The sequence below is a fragment of the Heptranchias perlo genome, chromosome 5 (assembly GCF_035084215.1).
Source record: "Heptranchias perlo isolate sHepPer1 chromosome 5, sHepPer1.hap1, whole genome shotgun sequence".
NCBI lineage: Eukaryota > Metazoa > Chordata > Chondrichthyes > Hexanchiformes > Hexanchidae > Heptranchias > Heptranchias perlo.
In genome coordinates this window covers 84,305,208-84,320,953 of record NC_090329.1, presented here as the reverse complement: position 1 = coordinate 84,320,953, position 15,746 = coordinate 84,305,208, and the positions used below count along the sequence as shown (strand labels likewise).

General features: G+C 42.7%; 1 protein-coding gene across 8 annotated transcripts in view; it reads left to right on the top strand.

Annotated features, from left to right (window-relative positions):
* The window catches only part of LOC137321905 (ephrin type-A receptor 7), a 238,076-nt gene that overhangs the window by 84,039 nt on the left and 138,291 nt on the right, over positions 1-15,746 (top strand). For all 8 annotated transcript variants that reach the window (XM_067984759.1, XM_067984758.1, XM_067984757.1 and 5 more), the window contains exons 4-5: positions 6,187-6,342; positions 7,579-7,914. In XM_067984759.1, the coding sequence (XP_067840860.1) occupies positions 6,187-6,342; positions 7,579-7,914 (492 nt within the window). The remainder of the gene's footprint in view (positions 1-6,186; positions 6,343-7,578; positions 7,915-15,746) is intronic.

Here is a 15,746-nt window from a genome sequence, read left to right as displayed (position 1 = left end):
AGAGTTGGATGAAAGAAAGCAAAGGACCTTTAATACCTCAGAGGCAATTTGACAACAAAACCAGAAATAAGCTGCTGGCTAAAACATTACCTTCTGAGCAGATCTGCTTTATATCACTTATTGGTGACAATTACTCATTTTGGTTTAGAAAATATGACCTATTTTGATTTCGGTCAATTAGGCCCAATATTCCCCCCATGCTGACAGCCCTTGCTAGTTGTCCACAGAACAACATTAGTCCTGTAGCACAAATCTTCACAATATGTTTGCTCGCTTTTTAGTGCGAGCTTTTAGGTTTTTATTATTTTTAAATTCCAAGGCATTTAGCAGTTTTTCTTTGGCACAGCAACAAAATGACTTGCCTGAAACAGGGAACTTAGTGGAGCCATGCTAATGTGTTTAGACTATGCAGGGGATATGAGAGTTTCTTACTTGCTTTTCAAAGAATACATTAACATTTCGATTGCTGCATTTCCTTTTCACAATTACAGAATCGGACTAAGACTTCCGAGACATCATGTCTACCACAGTGACACTAAATAAAATTAGAATCTCCCATGTTTGAAAAAAAGAGAGCAGTGACATGCAAGATAGTAAAAGGAGTGTTCTTCATCAGTAGTGCTCTGAATCAAAGACATGGGGCTCAATTTTAAAAGGATGGCGGGATGGCAGCGGTGGTGGGGGGGGTGATTTGGGGGCACCAAACCTGGAAGGAAAGTAGGCGGGTTGCAATCGATCGCAACCCTAATGAGGCCAATTAAAACCTCTTCCGGGTTTCGTACCCGGCAGCCAGCCTGATTTACAGGTTGGCTGCCCATGGGAGCTGCATATCTGACGGGAGGGGAGAGAAAGAGAGAGAGAGAGAGACATCACAGCCGTTGCAAGAGAGTGGGGGGGAAGAGACAAAGGTTGGGGAGGCGGGGAGAAGACATCGGACATCGGAGGGAGGGAAGAAGACATTCGGACATTGGAAGGGAGGGGGAGAAGACATCGGACATCGGAAGGGGGAGGAAGAAGACATCCGGACATCGGAAGCGGGGGGGAGATATCGGACTTCGGAAGGGGGAGGGAGAAGAAGACTTCGGACATCAGAGGGTTGGGGGGAGAAGACATCGGACATCGGGAAGGGATGTGCAGGACATCGGACATCGGAAGCGGGGTGGGGGGAAGATATCGGACATTGGAGTTGGGGAGGAGACATGGACATTGGAGTAGGGGAGGTGCAGGTGACATCATTTGTAAGGTATGTTTATTTTTTTTTACAATAGGAAATGTAATTTTATTTAATTTATTTTTGACTGATCCGATCCTTCACACCTCACCAGGTGTGAATCGGAAGCCATGGGAAAGTCGCCCATGTAAGTTCAAAATCTTTTAAACTATTCAATATGCCAAAAATAAATCACCTTAAGTACATTTGCTTGTTGAAATATCATCCTGCCGGCTTTATTTGCGGCCGGGACTTGCGGGTTCGGGAATGGTGCACTCACCCGGATGACTCTGGGTTGTACGCGTTCTTCAGTGGGTTGGAGCCAGGAATCCTGCGCGTTCCGGATTTCTCTGATTTTCTTTGACCCGCCCCCAATGCACCCGGACTTTCATTTTATAATTGAGCCCATGATGTCAGTGATGCCTGGCACAGCATTCTGGCATTGCAAGGGTCCGTTCCTGGGACAAATGATAGAACAACTCAGGCTTAGAGGGCATTTTCCCCACCCCCCTATCCTGACGACACCGATCTATGTTTGTATATGGTTCCAGGAGGGCTGACCACCTCCTTACATCTTGACTAAGTACATAACAACATAAGAACATAAGAAATAGGAGCAGTAGTCTATAGGGCCCATCGAGCCTACTCCGTCATTCAGTAAGATCATGGCTGATCTTCTACCTCAACTCTACTTTCCTGCCCTATCCCCATATCCCTTAGTGTCCAAAAATCTATCGATCTCAGTCTTGAATATACTCAATGACTGAGCATCCACAGCCCTCTGGGATAAAAAATTCCAAAGATTTACAACCCTCTGAGTAAAGAAATCTTTCCTTATTTCAGTCCTAAAGCAGCCTAAAGTAAATTCTTTATGTGTATAACAGGAAAAAGGGCGTCGGCAGGATGTTAAACTGTGGGGACGGGGCATCACAGGAAAGCCTCATTCTGTCCTCGCTTGATATTTACACAAACAAACTTTCAAGCAGAGGACGCTTGATAGTGATCAGGAGTGCAAACTCTGGCTAATTTTTCACGCCTTAGTATTGCATGGTCACTGAGGTCAACTGTAACACCCGGATTCCTGCAATGGCTGACATCAGCTGTTTTAGCACAGATTGCGGATTGAGGTATGAGATTTCACTGTGAGGTATGAGACTTCACTCCATTTATCCCAGGAATTAATCATTGCCATCACTTAAAGCTGTGCCAGGCACCATTGACAACATGGGCTCAATTTTCAAAGTAAAAAACGGGTGGATTGGGGGTGGAGGGGCATTGAAAATTGCCACCATTTCAGACCTGCCCCCAACCCGCCTCTAACCCGCCCATTTCCGTTTTTTGTGGGGACGGGACGAGGGGCAGGCAATCAACCCTCTCCCAGGAGGTGGGTCCAGCCTTAAAACCTTTCAAGGAGGCTTCAGGCCTCTATTTTTCACTAGTTCCCGATTTCAACCCTGGGGGCCGGGATTCCCGGGCCTTCTGTTTTGTATGAAAGGAGGTGAGAAGGCCTGAGACTAACAGGTAGGTGAGTAGAAAGGCATAGCTTGTGGGCCCGGAGGAGCAGGAGTGCTTCCCCCGGGCCCAACAAGCCTACCAGCACCGCCCCCCGCCCCCCCCCCCCCACCGATCGCGGCCCTTTCCCGATTGCGGACCCCCCCAAACGCCGACTCCCGATCGCAGACCCCCAACCCCAATCCTCCCCCTCTGACCCCGACCCCGATCCTCCCCTCCGACCCCTGACCCCAATCCTCCCCCTCCAACCCCAATTCTCCCTCCTGATCCCCCGACCCTCCCCCTCCAACTCCGACCCCAATCCTCCCCCTCCGACCCCGATCCTCTATCCCCCCCATGACCGCTGACCCCCGATCCCATCCCCCATAACTCGTGACTCCTGTCCCCACCTATTGCCCACCTATGCCCACCCATGGCCCTTGCCCACCCATGCCCCCCCCCGCCCCCCCAAATCCATGCAAACAAAGACTTACCAGCAGACTTACCTGAAGACTTCCTCTCCCTGGCTGGTCTCCCATCCGACTGAGACCAGCCTGTCAATCAGCCGGTCAGTCAGAAGGGAAACCGACAAAGAAATATAAAAGTTGTCTTTACGTCAAAATCGTAGGGACGTTCCAGAAACCCGTACTATGGGTTTCCTGACCTCAAATTGACCCCCCAGCCCCCTTCCCGGCTCTGTTTTAAAATTACCCCTCTTGTCTTTGATTTAAAGTATTACTAAAGAATACTTTTACTAATTGCATTGGATTTCCTTAGTCTTTATGACTCCGTTCCACACTGGCTAGTACACTTACCAACTGAGCCATTGCAGAGCATTACTGACAGTCATTCTTACTAAAACTAACATAACAATAATACATTTTTATCACCAGACAAAATGATGATTTCACATGCCCTGTCACATCGCTGTGCCTCAATTGTATATACACATTGTAGATTGTAAAGTGTTGTGAGCATTAATAAAACAACGCTTTAAACATTTCTAATATATACCAGGTCATGGAATTTCACAGACGCACAGATTATTCATCAGTATACTTTGAGTGATAATGCAACAGTCATCAATCCTCTTGTGCCAATGTCATCACACCTCAAGGACAAGGTGCACACTGGAACTCAGCCAGCCATGCACAGAAACCAGTGCAGCAAAAGCTCCACACACCGAGAGCTCAAACACAATGACATTGTAAGGGTTTTCTGGGATAAAGGTTAATTCCAGAAGGATATATCTGTGAACCCATATGGATTTGACGAGCTCTGCACAGGATGCTGTAGTAATGACCCAACATTACGAGCAAGGCCCTCACCGGATTGTGACTGTGATCTCTAATCCTTACTCATCCTGTGTGCTCCGGAGTCTGGCTGTACCAATTTTAAAATTGTTGTCACTTTGTCTGAATATATATTAACTACACATTTATCTTTTGAAAATTCCAAATAAAAAGTAAAAACAATACACACAAAATTGAGCATTAAACCCGTCAGCTAACTAGGTACTGAGAAAGTCTGCAATCTAAACCAAGAGTTCAAATAGTAGTTGTAAATTGACAATTTGCCCTTGTGTTTTTTGGGTGTCATATAGAAAGAGAAAGAAAGAATTTGCGTTTATATAATGACGTTCACGAGCTCAGGACGTTCCAAAGCGCTTTACAGCCAATGACGTACTTTTGAAATGTAGTCACTGTTGTAATGTGGGAAACGTGGCAGGCAATTTGCGCACATCAAAAGGTCACACAAACAGCAATGAAATAAATGATCAGATAATCTGTTGGTTGAGGGTTCAATATTGGCTAGAACTCCCCTGCCCATCTTCACATAGTGCACAAGTTGGTGCTTTCCTTAGTGCAAAGCTGTTACAAAAGCATTGGAGCAGCAAAGCTTGTACTTTTGTTCAGAGATTAGCTGGATATTTTTAATTCCATATAGCACAAAGGGTTGCACTGTGCTTTGTGTCAACACTTGTTTTATTCTGTGCAACTAAGTTATGGTCTCAGCATCCTTGCATTTTTTTTTCTCATAAAACCTGAGCAACCTCAGCACAAGGTTAAGAGAAGAATTCATCCCGACCATCCTCAGTTCCTGACCCACTGCTGCAAATAACTCCAGCACTAGCTCCAAGTTGTCAGGGCTTGGTGGAGGGAGACGCTATTTTTCTCCAGAATCTTTTATGTCCACCTGAAGGGGCAGACAGAGCCTTGATTTAAAATCTTATCCAAAGGACGGCACCTTCATATGTGCAGCATTCCCTCCATACTGCATTGAAGTGTCAACCTAGATTATGAGTTCAAGTCTCTGGAGTGGTGATTAAACCCATGACCATAAACCCATTCAGAGCCAAGAGTACTACCACTGAGCCCAGCTTGACAGTACTGTTACATTCCTGCCTAATAATCCATTGCAGTGTGGTAACTGTCCATTATTCTGTATTTTACTTTAAATTGCTCTATTGTACAAAACCCACTTGCATCAGCTTTTAGAAAGAAATGGTGCATAAATATAGTCCACAAGTTGGTGCTTTCCTTAGTGCAAAGCTGTTACAAAAGCATTGGAGGAGCAAAGCTTGTACTTTTGTTCAGAGATTAGCTGGATATTTTTAATTCCATATAGCACAAAGGGTTGCACTGTGCTTTGTGTTAACACTTGTTTTATTCTGTGCAAATAAGTTATGGTCTCAGCATCCTTGCATTTTTTTTCTCATAAAACCTGAGCAACCTCAGCACAAGGTTAAGAGAAGAATTCATCCCGACCATCCTCAGTTCCTGACCCACTGCTGCAAATAACTCCAGCACTAGCTCCAAGGTGCAGGGCTTGATGGAGGGAGATGCTATTTTTCTCCAGAGCTTGGGGTCAAAATATATGTGCACCAGATAAACATTTGCCTGTTGTATCTTCTAATGTATTCTGTTTGTGGCCAGATCAAAAATCGTAATTTTTTTAACAACGTGTCCAATATTTATATAACTTTATCGCATAAATTCGAAGCGATTGCCGATTCAAAACTTATATGGGCACAATAGGGTCAACTGCAAATCCTGTAAGATTTAGAATAATTCCAGAATCCTATTGGTTTTCCAGCAAAGGCACGGTGAGGGATTTGTATTAATTTGCTTTAGGGAGAAAAGAGATTCAGTTGATATAAAGTTGATGGGCAAACTACAATTAACTGAGAGAATTCTGTACTGACCTAAATCCTTACATAAAGTGATTTATTTTCTCTACATTAATGGCGAACACTGAGGCACCATTATGACCATTAATGAGCTGAAGGTGTGTTAGTTGTAGGTGATTTATGCATCTTGTCTTGACTTCTAGCACCTTACCTAGTACATTATGTATATTATGTGACAATCTTTTATTGTTTTTCTTTTATCCTTCACAATGTTCTTAATGCAATCTGCATTGAACTTTGACCATCTACTGCCGATGAAGTGACTGACATGAAAATGATATATTTCCTGTTGCAGCTTGTGGACGAGGATTCTATAAGTCATCGTCGCAAGACCATCAATGCGCTCGCTGCCCAGCTCACAGTCATACAGATCGGGAAGGCTCCTCACGGTGTGAATGCGAGGATGGCTACTACAGAGCCCTCACCGACCCTCCCTCTGTATCTTGCACAAGTAAGTTCACTCATTTTGTCTTGTGACTGCAAAGCATGTCATGGTTTTCAGGAATAGAGTATGGCTTTAACTCATCTGTGAAGCTAATGGACCTGATTTGGGACCTGTGATCCAGTTAGTAAGACCTCTAGTTATCCATTTTTCTAGTTCCAATTGTCTGTTGCCTGGGAACAAAAAATTGTATTGTTTTTCCTAGTTTCGGAAGTTTTACTGCAGGTTTTTAAGAGTCACCGGGACTTAAATTCAACATTGTTGCATCCGTTTAACAGGCGTAGAATGGATGCAGTGATAACGAATATAAGAGAGCGATGTCCCATACCCAATTTGCACATGCATTCAGGCTGCCGCTAAATTCGTCAGGACCTTTTTTTAGGCAGCTCTGGTGCCCATCTGAAGTGAACGCAGGCCTCATTTCACAATTGAAATGAGGGTCTTGTGCCCATTTACAGGAAACTCACAAGCTTCGACAGTTTTTCAGGCTCTGCAGCGGCCTAACCAGTGGTCCTTAAAAGCCTCTGGAGGCCGCAGAAGTAACTGGCAGGTAAGTTTTCTTAATTTACTTTAATGTGGAACCAGGAGGAACAGGGGTGCTCTTCCTGCCTCCACTTTAATCCTGCAGACTGCTGCTGGCCTGCGCTCGCCCCCCCGACTTACCTGCGGGTTGACTCACCTGAAATTTGATGGGCCCAGGTCAGACAGCTGGGTCGGGACGCCTGGTTGGCGCCCGTAACTCACCGGATTTATTTCAGTGGGGCCCGAGGAGGAATTTAGGATGATCCTTGAGCCTCTCTCTTTAGGCATACGAAAGTAGCGCGCCGACCATTTTGCACCCGTTATCGAGCGCTATCGAATTTAGGTCCCATCACTTTTAGTAGAGAGGAAGAAAATTAGAGGCAGGAAACGTTTCCTCCTTAAAACAGCGACTGTTCTCTCCTTGTCTCACTGTATCTAATGTGAATGACAGTAATTGCACTGATTTGAGTTGGATGTTGGGGCCATCGTCTGGAGTGCCATTCTATCATTTAATATATTTAACAATCTAAAAATACATACACTTGAGAAAAACATATGTTTGTGAAACAAGATTTAATGTTAGTCTGAAAATTCTTTCAAACAGCTTTAAGCAGCTCATTAAGAGCTAAAAACTTTGTCAGTTTTGACATGTCCACCTAATGCACACATCTGTGTCTATTAGCATGCCTTTATCTGACCGGTATTTGTTTTCTGATTCCTAAGGACCTCCTTCTGCACCGCAAAATCTAATTTATAACATAAACCAGACGACAGTGAGTCTTGAGTGGGGCCCACCAGCAGATACCGGGGGCCGGGATGATGTCACCTACAGGATCATGTGCAAACGATGCAGCTGGGAGCAGGGCGAATGTGTGCCCTGTGGCAGCAGCATCAGCTTCATGCCCCAGCAGTCAGGACTGGCAGACACGTATGTGACGGTCATGGACCTACTGGCCCATGCCAATTACACGTTCGAGGTTGAAGCCGTGAATGGCGTCTCAGACCTGAGCCGGACCCAGAGGTTATTTGCGGCCGTCAGCATTACCACAAGTCAAGCAGGTAAGATGTTACGCCAACAAGAGTCAAGATAGATTAATGCACAGACTGTGTGGAGAACTATATACACAGCATTATTTTGCATTCACAAATGTGATTATCTATACATAACACCTAAGCATTCTACTTTTTATCTCCAGCTTAACCTTCGGAAATATCTTCATGTTTTAAATGCCTCTGTTGCACTTGCTATCTATCCCCTGTTTAAATTCTTCTTTGCTTTGGTCATCTGGTGCTAAACCCAAGAAAATAATTTTATTTCCTCGCTCTATTTCTGTATTATTCACTCCAAGATCAATTTTTGAGAGATTCTCTTTCTATATAATTACCACTGACTTTAGAATATTTTTAAATATCTGAAATTAAATCTGTCGAGTTTGGAAAATGAGAGGGTCCTTGAACTAGCACAAGGAAAGAAAAAAACATGATGATACAGTATCAGCCCCGATCCGCTTTTAAACTTCTCATGAAAAGACGCCTCAGTTCCCCGAGTGGCTTCTCATAACTGTAAGCCTCTCACCCCAGTATCACCTTGGCAAATCTCTTCAGCACCTTGCCGCAACCTTAACATCCTTCTAAAGTAGCAGTGGGTTTACAATTTTGTTACAAAAGCAGATAGATGAACTCCTTCTTCCTGTCATTTAGGCCCCATTCAAACCATTCTCATTTTATTCCTACCTTGGTTTCAGCTCGTCCCTCTGTATGTTCTGTAGAATTAAGATTCTATCTCTCGCATTTGTGAATGTTTGACTGAGCCCACATTCACTGCGTTAAATGACAATATTTAAGTTAACAGTTCCTTAAGTATGAAGTGAAGTGAAGTCCGTGATAGCCAGATACCATTTGTTTCGTGGCCTGTGGAAGAAGTGGGTTTGGTTGCAAAATTACTTTTCTTGTCTCTGCTTCTTCTGTGGCTACTGCTTTGGTTATGTTTGGCAGTTTCCTACTTAACTTATACTTTTAGCATGCATTTACACAACAGGTTTAGTGTTGGTGTGAAACTGAAATTACTTTGCACCAACACTAAACTCATGTAGTGTAAATTAGGTGTTAAGGCCCAAACTCACTCCACAGCAAAGTAGAGTGAGACTCCCTCTGCTTCACTCTGTTGTTAGATTGGGCCCTGATGGATTCAGGCTGCATTTGCACTATAATTGCCGCATCAATATGAAGTGAAACCACATTGTCCTAACACCATAGTTGTAGTGTAGGTCACTCTCAAAGTGCAAGGTTCCAGTAGTGAGCTGAGACTCTTACTTCAGTTTTGGTAGAACATTAACTTGGAGTGATTTTTCACAGCTCCTTTCCAGAATCATTGAATAGAATCATACAGCAAAGAAGGAGGTCATTCAGCCCATTGTGCCTGTGCCGGCTCTTTGAAAGAGCTATCCAATTAGTCCCGCTCCATAGCTCTTTCCTCATAACCCTGCAAATTTCTTCTGTAGGCCAGTATTGAAAACCAAAACCTAGTTTATTGGGCATTAGCAGTTGGTCAGGCTTGTTTTCTGAATCGGCTTCCAGCCTTACAGAAGAGAGACAGCCTAAGACAGTATATTAATGGGGGGAAAGAAGTTGGATTGACATGTCTCTCCTAAAAACCTGGGGGGGGGGGGGGGGTAGGGGGGGGGGGGGTAAGTATAAAACTAGTTAAGGTTAGCCTCCCTCTTTGATCTTCAGCTGAATAGCATAATACAAATCATGATTCTGATGGCTACAAATACTTTGTTCCTTTTTTGCCCCTCCAATACCCTCCCATCCCACCCACAAATATTTTTTCCATACTCTGCGATGTAGAGGGAACTTGGACGAGAGTCTATGAAGCAGAGGAAACTGTCCATGTCAAGGTACACAGATATTAATGCACAGCTGAGTACTTTTACCAGTCTATGGGCAACTCCCTTAAACACACAGTGTAAGATTAGGTGCAATGGTACAGCCTCAATGCTGGATCCATTTTTCAACAGCTGAGATTATAAATCAGAGAGTGATTGTCTGGGTACATTTGTACGGTGAATGCTACGGTTAGCATCCAAAACAGCAGCACTGTCCCTACGGCATCTGTTTTCATCTTTAAGTACCTGCCTCTTGACGACCTCTCAGTTCGCTTTTCTTTCTAATAATCGAAGCCAAGAACTAATTAATGGACGGACACTTAATGTGTTCATATGACATTCCTCTGTCAGTTGTTTTGATGGAAGTGTTAACCCATTTAAAATGAATGGGTTAACGATTGTGTTGAACTAGCAGACAGAGCAATGCCATAGACACACTTTAAGCAACTGTCGAAAAATATCACCAACAGCAATTTCCAGTCTCCTTGCTCATTTTGCACTTACGTTGCTGGTACTGTATGAGAACACTGCCTGGCTTTCACAATGATGCAAGTGGACTGTGCAGTTATACTGCCCATTTATAATTCAACTTGTCTTGTCGGCGAACATTAAAGGTGTAGGCAGTGTAGTGAACTTCAAAATTAACCTTAAATTTAAGTTTGTTTTGCATTGATTGCACCCAGTGTGAAGCTGAAGTGATGTGAGACTACTTCCTTGAATTTGTACCCTAATCTAGAGAGCATTTCTCAATCTATTTAGTCCCTCAATAACTTGTTCAGTTAAAGTGATAAAAGGGGGTAATTTTGACTTTGGTCGATAGTGAAGTCATGGAGATGAAAATCAGGAGAGATCTATAACGGGTGGCTGATCCGATATCACACATTTTACACTATGACCCAAAGTCAAAATTAGCCTCAACTTGTTTTGAGAGCACCCATCACACTTCAAAGTGTCAAAAGTGCATTAAAAAAGAGAAAAAAGGCAATTATTTAATGTTGACGTTAATTATGGGATACTTGCTGTTAGTGAAGGAAATTTTCTGATTCACCTGGAGACCAAATTTAGAAGCACTGGCAACTGCAAACTCTCCTGACTGAATTGAGAAATAGGAAAGGATCTAAGACTATAGTGGGAGTTGTATATAGGACCCCTGGCAGCAGCTGTGAAGTGCTAGATTGTATAAATGCAGAGATTAGACAAGCGTGCAGCAAAGGCATAGTGGTCTTAATGGGGGACTTTAACTTTCACATAGATTGGGAAATGCAGACGAGCAACTGTCAGAAAGGTAGTGAATTTCTTGAGTTTGTCCGGGATAGTTTTCTACAGCAGTACGTCCTAGAGGCAACAAGGGGGCAAGCCATACTAGATTTAGTAATGAGTAATGAACCAGATTTAGTTAACAGCTTAACTGTGCGTGAACATCTATCCAATAGCGATCATAACATGATTGAGTTCAATGTAGTGTTTGAAAGGGAAAAAAGTGAATCAGCTGCTAAGATGCGAGACTTGGGTAAGGCCGACTTCAATGGGATGAGACAGACACTGTCCACAGTAAACTGGGCAAATCTGTTAATGGGTAAAACGACTGATGATCAGTGGGAAATGTTTAAAGAAACATTTAACGTGATATAGAATCGGTTTATACCCCTGAGGGGCAAGAACTCTACTTGCCAAAAAAAGACAGCCATGGACAACTAAAGAGGTAAGGGACAGTATAAGACATAAGGAAAGGGCATAAAAAAAGGCAAAAAATAGCACAGATCCTGGCGAATGGGAAAGATACAAAGATCAACAAAGGGTCGCAAAACAGACAGTAAGAGCTACAAAAAGAGAGTATGAAAAGAAACTTGCAAGGGATATCAAAACCAATACAAAGAACTTTTGTAGTTACATTAGGAAAAAGAGGGTGGTCAGGAGCAGTGTTGGCCCCTTAAAAACTGAAAGTGGGATATTGTCATTCTCAATGGGGAAATGGCGGACATGTTGAACAATTACTTTGCATCAGTATTTACAGTAGAAAAAGAGGATAGCATGCCGGATATCCCAAGAAAACTAATATTGAATCGGGGGCAGGGACTCGATAAAATTAACATAAGTAAAGCAACAGTAATGAAGAAAATAATAGCACTAAAGAGTGGCAAATCCCCAGGACCAGATGGTTTCCATCCCAGGGTTTTAAAGGAAGTAGGTGAGCACATTGCAGATGCCCTAACTATAATCTTTCAAAGTTCTCTAGATTCAGGAACTGTCCCTCTAGATTGGAAAATTGCACGTCACTCCGCTTTTTAAGAAAGGAGAGAGAGGGAAACCAGGGAATTATAGAACAGTTAGCCTAACATCTGATGTGGGGAAAATGCTGGAGTCTATAATTAAGGATCGGGTGACTGAACACCTCGAGAATTTTCAGTTAATCAGAGAGAGCCAGCATGGATTCGTGAAAGGTAGGTTGTGCCTGACAAACCTGAATTTTTTGAAGAGGTGACTAAAGTAGTGGACAGGGGAATGTCAATGGATGTTATTTATATGGACTTCCAGAAGGCATTTGATAAGGTCCCACATAAGAGACTGTTAGCTAAGATAGAAGCCCATGGAATCGAGGGAAAAGTACAGACTTGGTTAGGAAGTTGGCTGAGCGAAAGGCGACAGAGAGTCGGGATAATGGGTAGGTACTCACATTGACGGGATGTGACTAGCGGAGTCCCGCAGGGATCTGTCTTGGGGTCTCAATTACTCACAATATTTATTAACGACTTAGATGAAGGCATAGAAAGTCTCATATCTAAGTTTGCCGATGACACAAAAATTGGTGGCATTGTAAGCAGTGGAGATGAAAACATAAAATTACAAAGCGATATTGATAGATTAGGTGAATGGGCAAAACTGTGGCAAATGGAATTCAATGTAGACAAATGAGAGGTCATCCACTTTGGATCTAAAAAGGATAGAACAGGGTACTTTCTAAATGGTAAAAAGTTAAAAACAGTGAATGTCCAAAGGGACTTAGGGGTACAGGTACATAGATCATTGAAGTGTCATGAACAGATGCAGAAAATAATCAAGAAGGCAAATGGAATGCTGGCCTTTATATCTAGAGGACGAGAGTACAAGGGAGCAGAAGTTATGCTGCAGCTATACAAAACCCTGGTTAGATCGCAACTGGAGTACTGTGAGCAGTTCTGGGCACCGCCTTCGGAAGGACATATTGGCCTTGGAGGGAGTGCAGCGTAGGTTTACTAGAATGATACCCGGACTTCAAGGGTTAAGTTATGAGGAGAGATTACACAAATTGGGGTTGTATTCTCTCGAGTTTCGAAGGTTAAGGGGTGATCTGATCGAAGTTTATAAGATATTAAGGGGAACAGATAGGGTGGATAGAGAGAAACTATTTCCGCTGGTTGGGGATTCTCGGTGTAGGGGGCACAGTCTAAAAATTAGAGCCAGACCTTTCAGGAGTGAGATTAGAAAACATTTCTACACACAAAGGGTGGTAGAAGTTTGGAACTCTCTTCCGCAAACGGCAATTGATACTAGCTCAAATGCTAAATTTAAATGTGAGATAGATAGCTTTTTGGCAACCAAAGGTATTAAGGGATATGGGCCAAAGGCAGGTATATGGAGTTAGATTACAGATCAGCCATGATCTTATCAAATGGTGGAGCAGGCACGAGGGGCTGAATGGCCTACTCCTGTTCCTATGTTCCTATGATGACAGTTACGGTGCCATTGATTTTAACTGCCGTTGGTGAGAGAAGTTTGCAGATTGCTGGTGCTTATTTACAACACTTTGGACTTTGTGGACTTAAAGGGACAAACCATCTAAAATATACTCCACTTTAGCAGCCCAATAGTAATGGTGCATTATGTGATATAATGCTCTTATCATTATATCATCAGGCTTACTGTGAGCAATGTTGACTTACTGTGACAAAAAGTCTTCATTCAAAAAAACTGTTGGGGAAATCTTTTATTGTTTAGGGAGGCAAAAGAGCCTTGTATCGTTTTTGGTTGCAGTAACATCGCACTCAGTGATGCGATAATGCATGCAGCTTACATCACTGCATTGAGTGTGCTTAGAAACAAATGAAGAAAAACCTGTGCCAGGCTCATTTTCATGTAAACTAATGAATCTTCTGTAACATTGCTCACAGTAAGTCTGATGATATAATGATAAGAGCATTATATCATATAATGCACCATTATTATTGGACTGCCAAAGTGGAGTGCTTTAAAAGCTTAGACACAAAAAAATATTTTTAGTGTTCTTTTTTCCTCCAGTCTTAATTGTTTTAACAGGTTTTTTTTGTAACTGAACATGCATGACCTGCTGCTATTGTTAAATACACGTGTAACACTGCTGCCACTATAGGGGTTGTGGGCTGGATATTCAGGACACATATGCTACTTCGGTCTTGTTGCTTGTCACTTTTAGCTGAAGATGTTTAACCTTTTACCTTCACAAATTGATAGTCGAGTAGCAGAAGTGTGTCCGAGACCTCGGCAATGTTTTGAAAGCGTCCTTGAGGGATGCAAATTGCTTAAATCAACACCCTCACACGTGCACATCTCTCCACTCTAACCTCGCTCCCCACTTCCCCCCTGCCAGCTTTGACAAAAGTTATGGTGCTGTATCAACGAGGATATAGGAACAGTGTTGTGTTGACAATCAATATTTTTTGAATGGATAATCCAGGTGTTTTTTTGGTTTCCAGTTTAAAAACAATAGAGGAGACTAGTGTAAACCACCCAAGGACTTGTTCTAGGAGTTGGAAACAGATGACAAATAAATTAATGATCAGCATTTTTGCAGTGGTGATTTGATTTATGTTGCTGAATGTCAAAACCAAGACCCTGGTCAATAATGGCATGATAGAATGTGCACAGCTAAGGAAGCGGAGGATTTTTAACTAGCATAAGCTGATTCATCATTAAGCTAGCTCAGTGAAAATGTTTCTGGGTAGCCGAATGGAGATCAATTAACTGCGAAGTCCATGGGAAAAAAATTAGCAACCTTGCTGCACTCCATTTGCCGAGAGGTCAAGCACTAAGAGAGAGATAATTGCTGCGAGCTAGCAGAATGAATCGGGGATGAGCAGAAAGTGATGATGTATGTTCAGTGACAAGATACGTGACAGAGATTTACGCCTGGGCCTATGACTGCTCAACTCGGCAAGGACACAAGGACAAGGGAAGGAGACCTGTGAAAAACAATTAGCACTTCTTCCGAGCAAGCAGTTCTTAATTAGCCATGGCGTGTCAGCAACAGACAATAGTGTCCTCAATTTAAAAAAAATATTTGGCCATTAATTATAATGCAGCAGTGAACATATTTGACAGGAAGTACCTATTTTGCAATCTCTACTCGTGTAGCAGGCAGAAACAAAAGACAACAGTTTGAAAATGTTAGAAGACGGCAGATTCAATAATCCTTTATTGTGTAGTCACTGAGGAGAGTAATTAATCTGTTAATTGATATAAAGAGTGCAGAGTTCACACCTAACTCGATCTGCAATTTTAAGAGATGTGTATCATCAATATTAATAGCAAGCCTCAACAACGATGTCTCTTAATGCAGGGATGCACAACTATGCTTTGGGGTTGCAGAGGGTGGAAGCTGTCTTCAGAGAGTTAAGGAAGAGCATGTCTAAGGTCCGTGGCCACACCACTTTCCAACAGCACCTGTCATGATGTTATCTTTAAACATGTTGCTTAAACACAGTGCATCATCCAGCTCAGGGAGCAAAACAAAGGATTCATTAGTGGTGTTTCCTTTTGCTTGAGACTGTGTAAAGTAAGTGAAATATCAGAATAAATGGACAGCGTGAAGTCTGTGTGTTTAACCTCATTATTGCCTTAGAAGGTCTGGAAAAAAAATACTAAAGATACAAAATAGGGCCCTGATGCACTGTCGTGTGCATCTCTAATCACTAAAACTACTTCTGAACCCAAATACTAGTGGGGGTAAAATTCCTCCTATTGATAATTTTAGTGAAAAGTGAGTATAAA